We start from the raw sequence: 19,493 nt of genomic DNA, 5'->3' as shown, positions 1-19,493 counted from the left end.
CGGAGCCACCTGTGGAACTGGCTGTGACTGCTGAATGTTACAGCTGGGAGCAAGTGTGTATGGGACTTATGGGGCAGTGACAGGAAGCCAGAGCAGAGGGCCCCAATGAGAGAAACTGAGCATGGCTTGGAAACCAGCAAGAGCCTATTCACTTCAATAGGGACTGGACTGGAAAGGGCACCCCAGGCACTATCCTGAAGAACCCTGGTTTTCAATAGGACTGCCCCACGGCCCAAAACAAGAACCCCCTATTATGAACTTTGAACTGTAACTCTTAAGCTTTTATACCTAGCATATTTGCAGACTTTTCCTTCCCTACCAGCCCCAGCACATTACCCTTTCACTTAACCATTGGGCTGAGTGATTATTGGGACCTATCAGGGCTATCATCTACAAGGCTTAGCTGCTGAACCACCTACGGGACTTGCTTCAAAGTTGCTGTACACTAAGTATGCTGCTAGTACCTTAGGAATTTAGAGTACTTCAACACAGAGCAGCCTGCCGTAACTACACAGATGGTATGGCTATCTCACTTCCTGCAGAAAGGGAATTTAGATTAGATATTAGGAAAAACTTTCCAACTATAAGGTTAGTTAAGCTATGGAATAGGCTTCCAAGTGAGGCTTTGGAATCCCCATTGGAGGTTTTTTAAGAACAGATTGGACAAACACTTGTCAGGGATGGTCTAGGTTTATTTGGTCCTGACTCAGCACAGGGGGCTAGACTGCATGACCTCTCAAGGTCCCTTCCAGTCGTACATTTCTATGATTCTATGAGAGAGGCTGTTTTAACTGAGAGTTAAAATAAACACCATTCTGCTATTGGCTCAAAGGGAAGCTTCATTCGCTATTGGAGGTTCCATGCTGGATAAGGGTCTTCAACGTGTAGGAAGATTTACTGAACACTTTCATGAAGGTCTTAACAAGTCTGTATTCACACACAACATAGTTATCTATGAGAGAGTCGTATACCAATATAGCTGCTAGATGGACATTAACTGCTGATAAAAAAGGTCTAAAAGTTTCAGCTGCAGCAACAAGGAGTCTGGTGGCACCTTAAAGACTAACAGATATATTTGGGCATAAGCTTTAGTGGGTAAAAAACCTCACTTCTTCAGATGCATCTGAAAACTTATGGCCAAATATATCTGTTAGTCTTTAAGGTGCCACCGGACTCCTTGTTGTTTTTGTGGATACAGACTAACACGGCAACCCTCTGATACTTGTCAGCTGTAGGAGTTATTCTAAAATATGATGAACTGGAGCCATTGTTGTAGCTACATTACTACTCTTTATGTAGAGTCTGACTCTCTTCCATTTGAAGCTATAACACTTAAGCTTGTGATCCACTATGATCCCCAGATCCCTTTCTTCAGTACCCCCTTCCTAGGCAGTCATTTCCCATTTTATATGTGTGCAACTGATTGATTGCTTCTTCTTAAGTGGAGTACTTTGCATTTGTCCTTATTGAATTTTCATCCTATTTCCTTCAGATCATTTCTCCAGTTTGTCCAGATCATTTTTAAATTTTAATCCCATCCAGCAAAGAATTTGCAACCCCTCCTAGCTTGATGTCATCCACAAACTTTGTAAGTGTACTCTTTATGCCATTATCTAAATAATTGATGAAGATATTGAACTGAATAGCACCCAGAACTGATCCCTGCGGGATCCCACTTGATATGCCCTTCCAGCTTGACTGTGAACCATTGATCATGTATATACAGAGACCTTATAGTAGTTCCATCTAGGTTGAATTTCCCTAGTTTGTTTATGAAAAGGCCATGCAAGAAAGTATCAAAGCCTTACTAAAGTCAAGATATACCACATCTACCACTCCCCCACAGCCAGAAGGCTTGTTACTCTGTCAAAGAAAGCTAATGTGTTGGGTTGGCTATTTGTTCTTGACAAATCCATGCTGACTATTACTTATCCCCTTATTATCTTCTAGATGTTGGCAAACTGATTGCCTGATTAATTGCTCTATTATCTTTCTGGAGACTGAAGTTAAGCTGATTGGTCTGTAATTCCCTGGGTGGTTGGTTTCCTTTCTATAGATGGGCACCATATTTGCCCTTTTCCAGTCCTCTGGAATCGCTTCCATCTTCCATGAGTTTTCAAAGATAATCGGTAATAGCTCAGACATCGCCTCTGTCTGCTCCTTGAGTACTCTAGGATGTTTTTCATCAGGCCCTGATGACTTGAAGACATCTAACTTGTCCAAGTAATTTTTAACTTCTTCCTTCCCTATTTTAGCCTCTCATCCTACCTCATTTTCCCTGGTATTCATTATGTTGGACATCCAATCGCTACTAACCTTTCTGATGAAAACTGAATCAAAAAAGTCATTTAGCACTTCAACCATTTCCATATTTTCTGTTATTGTTTCCCCCTCCCTCACTGAGTAACAGGACTATCCTTTACTTGATCTTCCTCTTGCTTCTTATGTAGCTGTAGAATGTTTTCCTATTACCCTTTATGTCTCTAGCTAGTTTAGTCTCATTTTGTGTATTGGCCTTTCTAATATTTCCCTACATACTTGTGTTCTTTTGTTTATATTCATCCTTTGTAATTTGATATAGTTTCCACTTTTAGCAGGATTCTTTTTTTTTGAGTTTCAGATAATTGAAGATAGCCTGGTTGAGCCAGGGTCAAAGAATTGAGTTTCTTTGGGTCTATTATAAGACAGAGATCTCAGTCCTTCTTTGGGATTAGGAAGTACCTGGAATAAAATGTTTTAACACTGGACTCCCCTGTACTATGACCAAGGCACCCATATCTCACAGGTGCTCCCTTTCTGGTTGGGTGTATACCTGCTTTTCTTTCAGTTCTTACAATGGGGCTGCATTTGCTTCTCATGAGTGCCTCCCCGGCTGATGGTTCTTTGGGCGGGTCTTCAGTGACTCAGCCCTTCAGTCAGACACAGTCCCCCATTCTGGGTTATACAATCACTAGTTCTTTTTCACGGCCCTGGTATGTGGACATAGAACCAAGGTTTCCTCTCCAGAGGTACTGCCTTCTTTAAGAGCCCAACAGGGGCCCATCTCAGTACATTCCATTGATGTCCTTTCAGCAGCCCTCCCTGGGCTCAGTCTTCAACCAGAACAGCAGGGCCCATCACAGCCCTCCCCCAGTCTGGCTAGATTCTGGGTTCAGTCCCCTGGGGTCAGCCTGCCTGCACTGACCTGTCCATGGTTCTATTGCTCTTGCAGGCACCCAGTCCTCCCTCTTTGACCTACCAGAAGGAACTGGCAGCTCTGCCTCTGCTGCTTCCATTTATATAGCACTTCTGGCCCCTGATTGGTCACTCCAGCAGCTCCTCTGATTGGCTGACTGGAGGACTTCTCTGCTCTTTTCTGGGGAAGGAAGTGACAGGGCCACAAGGCCTCCAGCAGGGGGCCTCCAGATCTAGTCCACCCTATCACACCAAAGTAGATATTGAGAATGACTACATTCTTCCTGCGTATCTCAGCACTCTTTCCTCTTTAAAATGCTTCCCATCTCATTAGCTCTCACTTAGCACCTTCTGTAGCCAAAGAAAACACTCTTACCACTTAAGAAGATATCTACCCCAACTTTCCAAACCACCTGTTCCCAAAGTCAGCTGTCTTGTGTGCTAGGAGCCAGTCCAAACCTCTTCTATTGCTTCCTGAGCTGAGGAAGCATGTAGAATCCACCAACAGGGGAAGTAGGGCACAGTGAGACTGTTTAGATATTTCAGTGATTGGTGTTAGAGAATAACAATCCTTATCTGTAGGCGTGATATGCAAAATCCACTGATTAGATGGGGAAGCTCAGGGAGAAGGACAGATTCCTAGCAGATGTGAGGCAGGATCAACCAAGACTGCAGCCACTCTCAGCAGGCACACAAATTCTCTCCTTTGTGCAGAGCCCCCTGGCCAAAAAAGTCTGTTTGCCCTCTTGGGATTAGGTATCATTTAAGAACTGGCCAATTTCGTAAGAGTTAATTGATGTGCCTATGTGTTTTTCTAAATAATAATGCAGGTCTTGCCTTTGCCAAATACAGCTTTGCACTGTCTCTCGTGGTTACGGCATCTCCCTTGGAAACAACAGTCATTGTCACCACATGGAGTTCCATCTTGCTTAAATACATCCTCTGGGCACCAGTCTGAAGTCCCATTGCAGTACTCAGGAAGGTCACACTCACCAATACTTTCTCTGCATATTTTCCCTTGTCTATGAAACTGTTAAAAATAAGAATACAAGGATCTGGATGTGATTTCTCTCTGGAGGCCTACTTCATGAGCCACCATTTACCTTCTTAAAATATGTTTGTTTTAGAAGTCCCCAAACATCTAACAGGTAAGAAAAAAACCACCTGCAGTTTCCTTGCCATTTATTTTAACACAGATAAGATAAGAGGAAGATGCAACATAAATACTCCTTGTGCTGTTTATTAAGGAGTGCACTCTAATTCCAATATTTAAAATGTGTGATTCTTTTCCACTCCCAAATGATGATCAACTTTTCATGCTTTTAATCAATAACAATGAAGAAAGGAAAAATAGTTTTTGCCCATCTACTCATTTTTTTTCCATGTTGAGTCTGCTGAGACTAGAGCTGGGGACACTTCACCCACAGTGTTCAGAACTGGATCTGTCAGTCATTGGGGAGAAGGGGATGGGACCCACCTATCTATATCCTCTCCAGAATGAGCACTTAGTACAAGTGGTATTACTGTAGCACTTAGGAGACGTAGTCAAGGAAGCAGACCCCATTTTGCTTGGTGCTGTACAAACACAGAACAAGACAGTCCTGCCCCAAAGAGCCAGAACCCAAGTATAAGACAAGAGACAAATGATGGATACAGATAGATGTGGGAGCATACAAGGAAACAGTTTGACAGTATTGAACAGCTAGCTAGGCAGTGGTATCAGCTCACCAGCGGCCTAACTACTGTCAATTTTTGGTAGGCATTAAGGAAAAGGAGAGTTTTGAGATGGGTTTTGGAGGGTAATTGCTTAGTTTTAATCAATGTTTATGGAGAGCTCCTCCCAAACATGAGGGGCAGCATGGGAGAAAACATGGAAGTCCTTGTTTGAAAATTTAACAAGTGGGTAATGGAGGCTGGCATCATGGGTAGATTGGAGTTGAGCGTTGAGCACTCAATAGCAAACGAGATGATATGGTGGGGATTGGCTATGAAGGGCCTTGAAGGTAAAGACAATTAGGTGAAGACAAATGTGATAGAGAAGAGAGAGTCAGTGGAGGGAAGCAAAGAGGCAGGTGACATGATCAAAGTGACAGACTAGAAAAACGAAATTTGCAGCAGCATTCTGAAAGAATATGAGTGGGCAAAGATTGCATTTGTCAAGACCAGAGAAAAGGATGTTGCAGTAATCGAATTGAGATGATGGAAACAAGGATGAGTTTTAGGTATGTGATTGGAAAAGAAAGGCCATATCTTAGATATGTTATACAGAAAGAATTGGCAAGGCTTACAAACTGCCTGGATTTGAGGTCCTAGACAGAAGTCTAAGCCAAATGGCACCCAGGTTACAGGCCTAAGGGACAGACATGATGGTATTGTCCAGTGATCAAGAAAGGCGGTAGTGGGGAGGGCGTGGAGGGGCTGGAGAGAAACAGCTGAAGAGTTATGTCGTAGCTATGTTGAGCTTGAGCTGATGGCTGGACACCCACAAGGAGAAATCGGAGACAGAGGCTGAGATTTCTGTTTTCAGAAAGAAAGACAGGTCTGGGGTAGCAAAGTAGATCTGTAAGAATGTGTTTTGTTTTATCTGTGACCTGAAAGTAGAGTCTGGATGCATCCTCCTATGTTGATTCTAGAGGATTCCATGAATCTTTGAGTAAATGCAGCCTTGTGGCAAATATTTCTGAATAACTGGGGGGGAAAAGGCCTATCCGTGTGTCCAACACTACACATCTATCAGAAATATCATTTGGAATGTTTCCCCAGTTTTCCTGAGCAACTGGGGTGGAAGGATCGGGTGGTGTGATGAAGCTGGATTGCTCTGAGAGGGCTCCTACTCATGAAAACAGAAGTAAAGGTCTGAAAGGATGGTAGAGAGAGATTTTCTCCAATCCCAGGGAGCTTCTCTGCTGAGTCCCGTATTTCCTGACCAGTTAAGATACTGATCTATAGGGTGGGCTGAATGGAAGCACTTTCTGCTACTGTACTGGATCCTGTGGCAGCAGATATCACATTTATTGCATCAGTGATAGCACAAGAACTCTCTGCTATTGACATAGGCTTTTCTAGAGTCTAGAGTAGGTGACTTTATCCTTTATTGCAGAACCCTTAGTTGGGAGCCTGGCTGTCAACCATGTCTTCTCCAGTTGATCTGAGGAATCTCAGAGAGATCTCCAGAGGGAGCAGAAGAACTTCTTTCCGTCTAAATAAGGATGCCTTGTACTGGGAGATGGAGACTTGGCTCTCCTTTTCTTCTCAGGCTCAGATGACTCTGGAAATAAAGGTGGTCCAGGCTATGGCAGGAAGCCGAGAAGGACAACCGAGAGAAATTGGAAGTCCGTGTAGGAAGATAATATTGGGGGAAATATCAATTTGGGGATGTTTTGAAGTCACATAGGGTATGTCTACACAGCATTTGGGAGCGAGCTTCCCAGCCAAGGTCCACAGACTTGTGCTAGCAGAGCTTGTGCTAGTGCACTATTTTTAGCTGTGTTGAGGTGCTTTGACATTTCGACTCAGGCTGGAACTTGTGCTCTCAAGCCCGCTCCACCCACCCCAGGTTTGGAGTCTGAGCTCCAGCCCAAGACGCAATATCAAAACACTGTCTACACAGCACGCTAGAGCACACACTACTAGCACAAGTCTGATGACCTAGGCTGGGAGGCTCACTCCCAAAAGCTGAGTAGACATTCCGATAGGGCTTGGTAACATGCACTGCCAATGGAGGCAGAACATTCTGGAGAGGATGTTGATGGGCAGGTCCTTTCACCCTCTCACCAGTCTGTCACTGACAGGTTTAGCTGCTATCTTAGGTGAGTGTCATAACTGCCAGGTTATAAAATCATTCTCAAGCTTTCCCTGGCCCAATGATTATTCATTCATGCATAATGATAATGGATAGTTATTGGGCCTAGGAAGGAAAGTGAGAATGATTCTCTAGGCTGGTAGTTTGGGCATTTACCTAGGATATAGGGGACCCAAGTTCAAGTCCCTACTCCAATGACTAATTAATTATTTATTAAAAATGGAACAGCTTCAACAAGTGACATTGAGATACACTGACACCCCATATCTCAGTGGCTAGGGCACTCTCCTGTAATATAGGAAACCCAAGTTTAAGTCCCTTCTCCACATCAGCCAAAGGGGGGGAATTGTATATCAGCTTCCCACATCCCAGGAGAGGATCCTAGCCATTGGGCTAATAGTTATAAGGGAGCCCTACCCCAGAATTTTGCAAATTTTTCCTCCTTTTGCTTTTGTCAAAATGCCTAAAGTCAAAACAAAAACATTTTATTTGAACATCATTGAAACATTTCGATATTTTGGTTTCGTCAAAATCATTCAGTGAACTCTACATGAAGTAGCGACTTGGGTTAGGCAACTATTTGCTAAAAATAAGTTGCCCAGCTCTAATCCCAACACATCTACATGGGATTAGCAGATCTAGTACTTGAGAAGGAAACTGTGAAAATGAATAGCATTGCCACTGGTGTTAACTTTAAAAGAAAGTAATTAAACATTCAGTTTACCATTAAATACAAAACCTACTATATGTTTTTCTTACCTGACAGTTTTTGCAGCAAAGTCCAGAAATACAGGCAGCACCTGGCTTTATTGTACAATTGGATAGGCAACAACCACTCCGTAGGCACACCTTCAAGTACAAAATGAATGGCACCTCACCTTAAAAATCTGTTGTGGGACTCTCCTGTAATAACACCACTCTTACCATTTATTGTTTGATTTCAAAGGGTAACAAAACTCAGTGAATTTGAGAGGCAAACTCCCATTTCTCAAAATATGCCCTGTTTTGGCCAGGGCAGTCCCTTTTCTAAGCCCTGTCCCAGCTGACTCAACCTTTTTGGCAAAAGTGGGCATTTTTCCCATTTGTTCTTGCCAATAAACAGGACAAATGCCCTCTTTTGTCAAAAAAGTGGGGTGCAGAGGAATGTGCAGGAGTGGGTAAGTGGTGATGCCAGCCTCACACAGGGGAGGAGGCAGAGCTCGAGCGAGCAACAATGCTAGCTCCAGCCATAGACTCATGCAGGGGGCAGGCAGGGCCCAGATGAGCGTCTGGGGTCAGCTCAGTGTGGGGAGGGTGGAGGAGGCGGCTCAGGATAGCCCGACATGGTGTCCCGTTTTCCCTTTGGGAAATATGGTCAACCTAACCATAGTTTTAATTACACAGCATTTTTATAAAGTATTATTCTTATTATTTGCTATTTCTGCTACACAAAGACTCCAAAGACAATGCTACCAAGAGAGGAAGGATGGTCCAGCAGCCTGGGACAAAGGACACTGGATTCAATTCCCTGCTCTGCTGGAGCTTGGACAAGTCACTAAGTTCTTCTCTTCCTCAGTCCCCTATCTGTAAAAATCGGGCAATAGAGAAATACTATCTCACAGGTGTGTTTGAGTATAAATACATTAAATGGGATAAAAGGGAAGGTCCTTTCATGGATTGAGAACTGGTTAAAAGACGGGGAACAAAGGGTAGGAATTAATGGTAAATTCTCAGAATGGAGAGGGGTAACTAGTGGTGTTCCCCAAGGGTCAGTCCTCGGACCGATCCTATTCAACTTATTCATAAATGATCTGGAGAAAGGGGTAAACAGTGAGGTGGCAAAGTTTGCAGATGATACTAAACTGCTCAAGATAGTTAAGACCAAAGCAGACTTGATGAACTTCAAAAAGATCTCACAAAACTAAGTGATTGGGCAACAAAATGGCAAATGAAATTTAATGTGGATAAATGTAAAGTAATGCACATTGGGAAAAATAACCCCAACTATACATACAATATGATGGGGGCTAATTTAGCTACAAGAAGTCAGGAAAAAGATCTTGGAGTCATTGTGGATAGTTCTCTGAAGATGTCTGTGCAGTGTGCAGAGGCAGTCAAAAAAGCAAACAGGATGTTAGGGATCATTAAAAAGGGGATAGAGAATAAGACTGAGAATATAATATTGCCCTTATATAAATCGATGGTATGCCCACATCTCGAATACTGCGTACAGATGTGGTCTCCTCATCTCAAAAAAGATATACTAGCACTAGAAAAGGTTCAGAGAAGGGCAACTAAAACGATTAGGGGTTTGGAACGGGTCCCATATGAGGAGAGATTAAAGAGGCTAGGACTCTTCAGCTTGGAAAAGAGGAGACTAAGAGGGGATATGATAGAGGTATATAAAATCATGAGTGATGTGGAGAAAGTGGATAAGGAAAAGTTATTTACTTATTCCCATAATAAAAGAACTAGGGGTCATCAAATGAAATTAATGGGCAGCAGATTTAAAACAAATACAAGGAAGTTCTTCTTCACACAGCGCAGAGTCAACTTGTGGAACTCCTTACCTGAGGAGTTTGTGAAGGCTAGGACTATAACAGCATTTAAAAGAGAACTGGATAAATTCATGGTGGTTAAGTCCATTAATGGCTATTAGCCAGGATGGGTAAGGAATGGTGTCCCTAACCTCTGTTTGTCAGAGGATGGAGATGGATGGCAGGAGAGAGATCACTTGATCATTGCCTGTTGGTCCACTCCCTCTGGGGCACCTGGCATTGGCCGCTGTCGATAAACAGGATACTGGGCTAGATGGACCTTTGGTCTGACCCGGTATGGCCGTTCTTATGTTTAAAAAGATGGAGAGGTGCTAGTCATTGCAGTGACATGGGTCACATAGGTACCACAGATATATGTGATATTTCTAATGATTTTAAGATATGTGAAAACAAAATGAAATAGTTTTATTTTAATATAAACTTTTAAACCTAGTTTCACCAATACACTAGAGTAGCACAAAGAAACCAAAGTGTACTTGTGATTCTGACACAACACTGAATTTGTAATTGACTTACTGGCTTGCAGGGTTATGTTAGTGAGACTGGTACTATGTGATATTAGGTGTGGGGATAGCATAGTCCCTGAGTCCCAATGTCTCCATGGTTTAAGGGCACCCCCTGTACTTCTGCCTTAGTTCTCCTGGCTGTGTTGCCAAAATGGGAGTGGTGCCAAGGCAACCTTTTAAGGTGGGGAGCCTTTTAAGCACTGATGTCCAAGCTAGTATGCAGCCACATAATGTTTAAAGAGCCGTGAATTTGGCCAAGAAAGCTACATGTGTACAGTCACTTCTCATACCAGAGTCATTATAACCAATAGAACGGTGGCATGCAAATTAGCTGCAGACAATGGGTGGTGCTTAGTTGAGTTCGCACTGATGTCACACTGACCCCAGTGAAGTTACCCAAGCTGTTGAACCCCGGGAGGGGTTGGTCAAGGTGACAGTTGGAAAGTGGATCTTGAAAGAGGGAGATCTAGTAATTGTGACAGGACAGTCACAGGCTAGACTTGCCTGGAGAATGGGCTAAGAGAGGAAATGTTAGTAGAGTTCTGAGAAGGGAACCTGAAGAGGCTGAAGAAAGCTGAGCTTGATGTCCCTAGCCCCAGAAGCTTCCCACGTAAGTAGATCATGGTGTATGATGGTGTAAGACCTGGTCTACACTAAAAAGTTGGGTTGATCCAGCTAAGTCACTCAAGTGTGTGAAAAATCCACGCCCCTGTGTGACATATTTAAGCTGAAATCATTCCTGGTATAAACAACACCATGATGTAGACAGAACTGCAGTGCTGCAGATGTGGCATTCTTGCATTTCAAGTACAGACAAGCCTTAAGTGAGTTAGGCTTTGAAGTGATGCTGTATAATAATTACCACAAACAAGAGTGTATCTCTTGGTTTTCCAGTTCCCAGGAAGAAAAGACTAAACCTTTTTAACTCTGTCTAAAAGAACCAATAAGAGAATAGTACCAGATAGAGAGGATATATGTCAGCTGTTCACGAAAGGGGAAATAAGTCCTAAAGAAAGTGAAGGTTTATAAATTGTCACAATGACCTGTTATATGAAATTGTTTAAGAAAAGATGTAAGATGGAGACAGAGTGAATTAAATTAAACAAAGAGGGTTTTACTGATACCACTGACCAACGTAGGCCACAGAAAGGAACCCAGAAGGGCACTGCCACCTCCACATGCTCTGACTAAATCCTGAACCCCAGCTCGGATGTGATACTTCATCTTTCTCCACTCCCACCCCTAATCTTCCCCAGCTTGCCCTCTTCCTTTCCCACCTTGTTTCTTCTCTTTTCCATTGCTCTTCTTTTTCCTTCTGTTTAATAACAGCCTGGCTTAGCTGGCCAAGACTGTATATTTTGCAACATGGCTGTAAGCCTGTGAGCAGAAAGGCAGCTAAAAACAATGCCCTAAACAGCCCAATGTTGGTACAAGTTTGTCAGGTCTCAGAGTGGCTGATAAGCCCGTGTGCTGTGCCTGTATTTCTCCCATGATAAGGTTGTAAGTAAGGGTCAGCACCAGAAATAGAAGTTGCATTTTCTATCTTTGCTGTTCTTTTCTATCTTGTTTTGTGTGATTGTCTTGGTTTGTCAGGATCGGACTTCAAGAAAAAATGCTAAAACAACAGTTCCAGCCCATTTCAACTGACTTTCCTCTTTGACACCATCTAAAGAATAGTTATTACCATCTTTGACACCTCTAAAACACCGCCAAATGAGGTTTTTTTTTCCTTCTAAAATCTCTGTCCAGTTAAGGAAAAAGAATAAGGGATATTGTTAAAATAAAAGCCTTTTTAAAGACCTTACATTTCAAATGCTTGAACTGTTTTTCCTTTTCTTCTGCATCTTTAATAATAGGTCAAATGGATTTGGGGTGCTTGCCATGATACTAAGTAGGTTGTGGTGTCTGTATACCAAACCTTGTTTAACACTGGTTAACGTTGGACAGTGACTGGGTTATGTTAACAACTTTGACTCTTTGGACTCATATATTCCATCTAAATTAGTACAACACATCTATTATGGGGGTGCTGGCAATGATATCATAATTTAGGTTGAGTTCCACTTTGTACTTAAAGCCAGAATTCAACCTCTTTGCTATGGTATCCAGAGTAGTTATAAGGAGCTGGACATGGATTGTAAAATGAGTGTGTGAACAATATCTCAGTCAAACAGAAAGATTTCTGGGTGGACAAGCATATCACAAGGCGTTCCTGAAGTACCATGGTTTGCTGAAATTAGGGGCAGTATAGTTTGGTTCAGAGACACCAGATCAGCATGCAGGGGAACAAGATTCAAGAGCCCATCAGGTTCACAATTGCAGAGTGGATTCCCTTTGGCTGAGTCCAGCAGCAAGTTCTACAGGCCTTACTCTTGTCAACTCATCCTCTGGTAACCACTCCACTCTGACAATGTAACTGTGCTGGTTGATCACATTCACTGATGGAGACTCTTGGGTGAAGAGTTTCACTCATGATAGATTCTTAGATTCTAGGACTGGAAGGGACCTCGAGAGGTCATCGAGTCCAGTCCCCTGCCCGAATGGCAGGACCAAATACTGTCTAGACCACCCCTGATAGACATTTATCTAACCTACTCTTAAATATCTCCACAACCTCTGTAGGCAATTTATTCCAGTGTTTAACCACACTGACAGGAACTTTTTCCTAATGTCCAACCTAGACCTCCCTTGCTGCAGTTTAAGCCCATTGCTTCTTGTTCTATCTTTAGAGGCTAAGTTGAACAAGTTTTCTCCCTCCTCCTTATGACACCCTTTTAGATACCTGAAAACTGCTATCATGTCCTCTCTCAGGCTTCTCTTTTCCAGACTAAACAAACCCAGTTCTTTCAGCCTTCCTTCATAGGTCATGTTCTCAAGACCTTTAATCATTCTTGTTGCTCTTCTCTGGATCCTTTCCAATTTCTCCACATCTTTCTTGAAATGCGGTACCCAGAACTGGACACAATACTCCAGCTGAGGCCTAACCAGAGCAGAGTAGAGCAGAAGAATGACTTCTCGTGTCTTGCTCACAACACACCTGTTAATACATCCCAGAATCATGTTTGCTTTTTTTGCAACAGCATCACACTGTTGACTCATAGTTAGCTTGTGGTCCACTATAACCCCTAGATCCCTTTCTGCTGTACTCCTTCCTAGACAGTCTCTTCCCATTCTGTATGTGTGAAACTGATTTTTCCTTCCTAAATGGAGCACTTTGCATTTGTCTTTGTTAAACTTCATCCTGTTTAACTCAGACCATTTCTCCAATTTGTCCAGATCATTTTGAATTATGACCCTGTCCTCCAAAGCAGTTGCAATCCCTCCCAGTTTGGTATCATCCGCAAACTTAATAAGCGTACTTTCTATGCCAATATCTAAGTCGTTAATGAAGATATTGAACAGAGCCGGTCCCATAACAGACCCCTGCGGAACCCCACTCATTATGCCTTTCCAGCAGGATTGGGAACCATTAATAACAACTCTCCGAGTACGGTTATCCAGCCAGTTATGCACCCACTTTATAGTAGCCCCATCTAAATTGTATTTGCCTAGTTTATTGATAAGAATATCATGCGAGACAGTATCAAATGCCTTACTATGCGGTAAGGGACATTCTCAGATCAGGATTGACTTTCATTGAGAGGGCCAGTGCCCTATGTTCAGAACAATAGTCGTTTGCATCAGAAGAGAGGGTTACTTACCTTGTGCAGTTATTGAGGTTCTTTGAGATGTGTGTCCCTGGAGGTGCTCCACTTCAATGGCGCTGGAATGCACTGACATCTGATCAGAGATTTACGGTAGCAGTATCCATGGTGGTCGCGCGTGCGCAGTAGGCGTCTTGCAGTGCCATTGGTGCTGTATCTAGCGCATGCACGACCTGAACCCTGCAGTTCCTTCTCTACCGCAGAATCCTTACTGCAAACTCCAAAGCAGAGAGGAGTAGGGTGGGTATTGGAGCACCCATAGGGACACACATCTTGAAGAACCTCAGTTATAGCACAAGGTGAGTAATCCCCTCTTCTTCTTTGAGTGCTGTTCCTGTGGGTGCTCCACTTCAGGTGACTGTAGAGCAGTACCCCTGAGAATGCAGGAAAGACTTCGGGTTCATTTGAGTCATAGAGGTGAGTATGGTTAGGTCAACTATGGCATCAGCCCTGGAGTCTTGAGTGATTGCATAGTGCTCAATGAATGTGTGGACAGAAGCCTAAGTGGCCACCCTACAAATCTCTAATATCAGAACATTGTTGAGGAATACTATCGAGGTAGACACTGATCATATGGAATGCACTCATGTGCATAGGGGGGTCCTTGTTCAGAATACAATACCAATGTTAATGCACATGGAAATCCATTTAGACAGTCTCTGAGTGGATATTGAGCAGCCTTTCAGACACTCGGTAGTGGAAACGAAAAGTCTAGAAGATTTCCAGAAAGATTTGGTCTTTTCCAGGTAAAATGATAACGCATGTCTGACATCCAATGAATGGAAGCCAGTCTCTGTTGGAGTCCCCTGAGGCTTGTGACAGAACATAGGAAGATGGATTGGTTGGTTCACACGAAAGCATGATGTTACCTTTGGTAAAAAGTTTGAGTGCGGACGTAGCATGACCTTGTCTTTGAGGAATATTGTGTAGGGAGGATTGGCCTAAGTAATAGGAACCAAAAAGGCCACTTCCATGGATAAATGTAGGAGGAAACAGGTGGCTAATGGTTCAAATGGCAGTCTGGTGAGGCACTTCAATACCAGATTGAAGTCTCAGGCCGAAGTAGGTTGGCGAATTTCTGGGTAAATGTTCTGGAGATCCGTGAGGAAGTGTTTAGTAATGGAGTGTGCGAAGATCGAGGTCCCATCAATCTCATGATGTAATGCTGAAATGACCGCAAGATAGACTTTGATTGAGCTCATTGCTAAACCCGAACGTTTCAGCTCCAGTAGGTATTCTGACACTAATGGTAGTAACGCTGTGGAGGTCGTCGCATATTTTTCTTCACGCCAGGCAGGGAATCTTTTCCATGTTTGAAGGAAGTTATTATGCCTGTTCACTTTCCTGCTGTTTAGTAATATGTGTTTAACTTGTTCCAAGCAGGCTAGTTCGCCACAATCGAACCATACAGGACCTACGCTTGAAGGTAGAGTTTCTCTGGATTTGAGTGAAGAGTGCAACCATTGTTCTGAGACAGCTATGAGTTGACCCTCATTTACAATGGCCTGAAATTGTGATCATTTCTCCTTGGGGAGCGCAACCATGAATGAGTTAAGTTTGCCATAGTTATCATAATCATATTTAGCCAACAAAACTGAATAGTTGGTGACTTGGAATTGAAATGTCGCCGAGGAGTAAGCTTTTTGCCTGAAGAGATCGAGCCTCTTGTGTTCCTTATCTTGTTCAGTCGATCTAAACTGTTGTTGTTTGCCACGCTGATTAGCTGCATTGACCACCAAGGAGTTGGGAGGTGGGTGTGAGAAGAGGAAGTCCACCCCTTTGGCGGGGATGAATACTTTTTATCCGCCCTTTTGCATGTCGGCGGAATTGAGGTTGGTGTCTGCCAGATTGTCTCTGCTGGTTTCAAAATCACATCATTGATGGGCAGAGCGCTTTTGCAAGCAGATGAAGGTTGTAGAATTTGTTCCAACTTGTGCTGGTTTGTCTGCACTTCCTCCAACAGGATGTCCTGGCTTCGGACAACCCACTTAAACAGTTCCTGAAACTGTTTGAAGTCATCCACCGAGATAGGCAGCGGTGGCATAATTGTCTCATCTCGGGAGGAGGAAGACTTGTGAGCTGGAGATGTCATTTCCCAATCTGTGCCTGTTTCTGTGTTATCCCCAACATCCTGAGCCTCCATTGACTGCAGGATGGGAGATGTGGGATTAGACATCAGCTCGCCTCTATGAGCCGTGGGTGGCCTGGAGTGGAGGCCCTGGTAAATTGCCTAGAGTTGGGCCCATTGCATTGGGAAGGCTATTGGTGGATACATCCACAGTGGTCCCTACCACAGTTGAGCTATCTGGTTGTAAGGGCATTTGGATTCCATCTGCCTCCAGGGTGGTCGTCGCTCTTTTGGTGATGAGTGATGTGGTGAAAAAGTGCATGGTTCTTGCACATCATCATCGTCTTCACTGGACGAGTGTACAGCGTTATAAGAAGTAGGGGATCTCCTCTATAACTTACAGGAGAGCCCTCAGTACCAAATAGTAGGGACTGCAGTGCCAACAAGACAGACAAATCGCTCTGTTGCAGTAGATTTTGTGGTGGTTCTGATGTCGGTACCATCGGTGCCAATGGGGAGAGACCGCCTATGTTTCTGTGGTGCTCTCTGCGGAGACAACTGTGCCCTCTTCCTCAATCTTTTAGAGGAAGGCATGTCTCCTGTCCCTGCCAAGAGGTCCATTGGTCTGCCTCTGGTTGGAGAGATTTCTCCATCAGTATCATTTTAAAGCAGAGATCCTGGTCACGCCGGGCTCTTATTTCAGATTACTTCAGTAGGCGCGTTTCTGCGGGATACGCACCTCCCTGAGACCTTGGACACACAAAGAGTGCCTGTCAGAAATGGGCATTGCTCCACGGAAAGAGCAGCATCGCTTAAAGCCTGGGGAGCCAGGCATCTCTAATGGTTATGCAACCCCAGTGCGGGGAAACTACGGGGAGGGTAAAACTTGGAAAAGTAAATGTTTTTTAATGAAAACTAGCACCAGCACTAACTATAACTTTTAAAATGACTACTGAAACTTATTTTTCTAAAGGTTTGTCGAGAGTGACAAACACTGCCCCAGAGCTCCATCTTCAGCTGAGGGCAGCCTAGTGCATGGACATTGCTACCATAAATCTGTGATCGATGGTGCTGGGATGCACCAACACCTGAAATGGAGCACCCACAGGGACAGCATTCAAAGAAGAAGTAAGGGTCCAGTACTTCTGACCACTCCTGCTGGGGTCCAGGTTTAGTGCCACTAGTGGGGTAAGAGGAAGAAGTAGAAGAAAAAACTATCAGTTCCCTCTGTGTGCATGGCTAACCCATCAGTCTTTCTCCAGACTTGACTACTGCATACAAGACTTGAGCGTTTACATTAACACAAGTGTTAGGAAATCAAATTTCAACACTAGGACCAAGTAAGTCTGGCATGCGTTCTGAAGATACATAAAAAGGAAAGAAGCCAGCCTACCAAGGACAATGAACTGGCCATAAATAAAATCAGGCTGGAAATTAGAAGTAACTATCAGAGGTGTGAGGTTCTGGAACAGCTTTCCAGTAGGAGTAGTAGGGGGCAAACTAACTAGTTTTAAGATGGAACTTGACGGGATTATATGAAGGGATTGCCTGCGATAGCAGGGGACTGGACTCAATGACTTCCAGTTCTTTGTTCCACAAAAGCTACATCCCAATGGCTGAAGTAAAGATTGCAGGGGGTTTGTGCGTTGCACACCATTTGTACAATCCCCCCACATCTGTTGCACCCTCCCTTTACCAGTGGAAGCACACAGGCCTCTTGCAAAAGGGCTCTCTGTGGCCATGGAAGATAGGGCTAGGTTTGTATACAAAGGGCTTCATCCTGTTTGTAGGCAAGTAATACATACAGTAGAATTCACACAAGAAATGTACACAAAGTGGTGCCTCATTATACATGACTTCTGTTGATTTGAATGGAAGTTGTAGACCTTATGATCAGTACTGGGCTCAAACTGATACACTTTAAGGCCAAAAAGGACCATCATGATCATCTAGTCTGGACGTACATTGCAGGACACAGAACCTTGCCCACCCACTCTTGTAATAGACCCATAACCTCTGGTTGAGTTACTGAAGTCCTCAAATCATGATTTTAAAGACTTAAAGTTACAGAGAATCCACCATTTCCTCTAGTTTAAACCTGCAAGTGCCCCATACCCCATGCTGTAAAGGAAGGCAAATTCTCCCTACCCCAAGTCTCTGCCAATCTGACTTGGGGGGAAATTCCTTCCTGACCACAAATATGGAGGTCATTTGGACCTTTAGCATTGCAGAAAACCAAACAGCCAGACACCAGGGAAAGTATTCTCTGTAGTAACTCAGATACCTCCCTATCTTTGTCTCATCATGGGCTGTTAGAGATATTTGCTACTTTCAGTCTCAGATTGGCTACATTCCATTGTAGACAGTCTCATCATACCATCCCCCTCCATAAACATATCAAGCTCAATCTTGAAACCAGTTAGGTTTTTTGCCCCCACTGTTCCCTTTGAAAGGATGTTTCAGAACTTCACTCCACTGAGGGTAAGAAACCACCATCTCATTTCAAGCCTAAACTTGTTGATGGACAGTTATATCCATTTGTTCTTGTCTCCACATTGGTGCTTAAATTAAATTAAATGACTCCTCTCCCTCTTTATCCCTCTATTTATCCCTCTTATGTATTTATAGAGAGCAATGAAATCTTCTCTCAGCCTTCTCTTGGTTAGGCTAAGCCTGCTCTTGGTTAGGCTTTGGTTAGGCCTTCTCTTGGTTAAGCCATCTCTTTGTTAGCCTTTTCTTGGTTAGGCTAAGCTCTTTCAGTCTCTTCTCATAAGGTAGGTTTTCCATTCTTCTGATCATCCTAATAGTCCTTCTCTGCACTTGTTTCAGTTTGATTTCATCTTTTTTTAAAATGGGAGACCAGAATTGCACACAATATTCCAGATGAGGTCTCACCAATGCCTTGTATAGTGGTACTAACACTTCCCTATCTCTACAGGAAACACCTCACCTGATGCATCCTAGGAATGCATTAGCCTTTTTCACAGATGAATCACATTGGCGGCTCATAGTCATCCTGTGATCAATCAATACACCCCAAGACTTTCTCCTCCTTTGTTTCCAACTGATAAGTCCCCAGCTTTTAAAAAAAATTCTTATTCTTAGTCCTCAAGTGCATGACCTTGCACTTTGCACTATTAAATTTCATCCCATTTCTGTTAGTCCATTTTCAAGGTGATCAAGATCTTCTTTATGATATTCTGATCCTCCTCCATATTGGCCTCCTGACTGTGTCAGCTGTGAATTTTATTAGCACACTTACACTTTTTGTGCCAATAAAAATGTTAAATCAGATTGGCCCCAAGACCGATCCCCGAGGAACTCCACCAGTAGCCTCCCTCTAGCCTGACGGCTACCCTTTCAATATGATGTGTTGCAGTCTCCCCTTTCACCAGTTCCTTATCCTCCTTTGAATTCTCATATTAATCCCCATCTTCTCCAATTTAACTAATAATTTCTCATGTGTAACTGTATAAAATGCATTACTGAAATCCAGGTAGATTTGATCTACTGCACTTCCTTTGTCTTAAAAAATCAGTAATCTTCACAAAGAAAGAGATCAGGTTGCTCTGGCATGATCTAACTTTTATAAAACCATGTTGTATTTTACCCTAATTGCTGTTTACCTCTATGTACTTAACTACTTTCACTATCAAAATTTGTTACAAGATCTTGCTTACAATTGAGGTCATTCTAACAGGC

The 19,493-nt window shown here is 43.3% G+C and overlaps 1 protein-coding gene across 1 annotated transcript in view; it reads right to left on the bottom strand.

Annotated features, from left to right (window-relative positions):
• LOC128830152 (disintegrin and metalloproteinase domain-containing protein 20-like) overlaps positions 1 to 19,493 on the bottom strand; it is a 211,708-nt gene that overhangs the window by 86,381 nt on the left and 105,834 nt on the right. The window contains exons 13-14 of the mRNA XM_054015911.1: positions 7,736 to 7,825; positions 4,012 to 4,204 (exon numbers count right to left, since the gene is read on the bottom strand). Coding sequence (XP_053871886.1) covers positions 4,012 to 4,204; positions 7,736 to 7,825 — 283 coding nt within the window. The remainder of the gene's footprint in view (positions 1 to 4,011; positions 4,205 to 7,735; positions 7,826 to 19,493) is intronic.

Source organism: Malaclemys terrapin, chromosome 1 (assembly GCF_027887155.1).
Source record: "Malaclemys terrapin pileata isolate rMalTer1 chromosome 1, rMalTer1.hap1, whole genome shotgun sequence".
Taxonomy (NCBI): Eukaryota; Metazoa; Chordata; order Testudines; family Emydidae; genus Malaclemys; species Malaclemys terrapin.
Note: the sequence above shows the minus strand (reverse complement) of the source record. Positions and strands in the feature narration are given on the sequence as shown.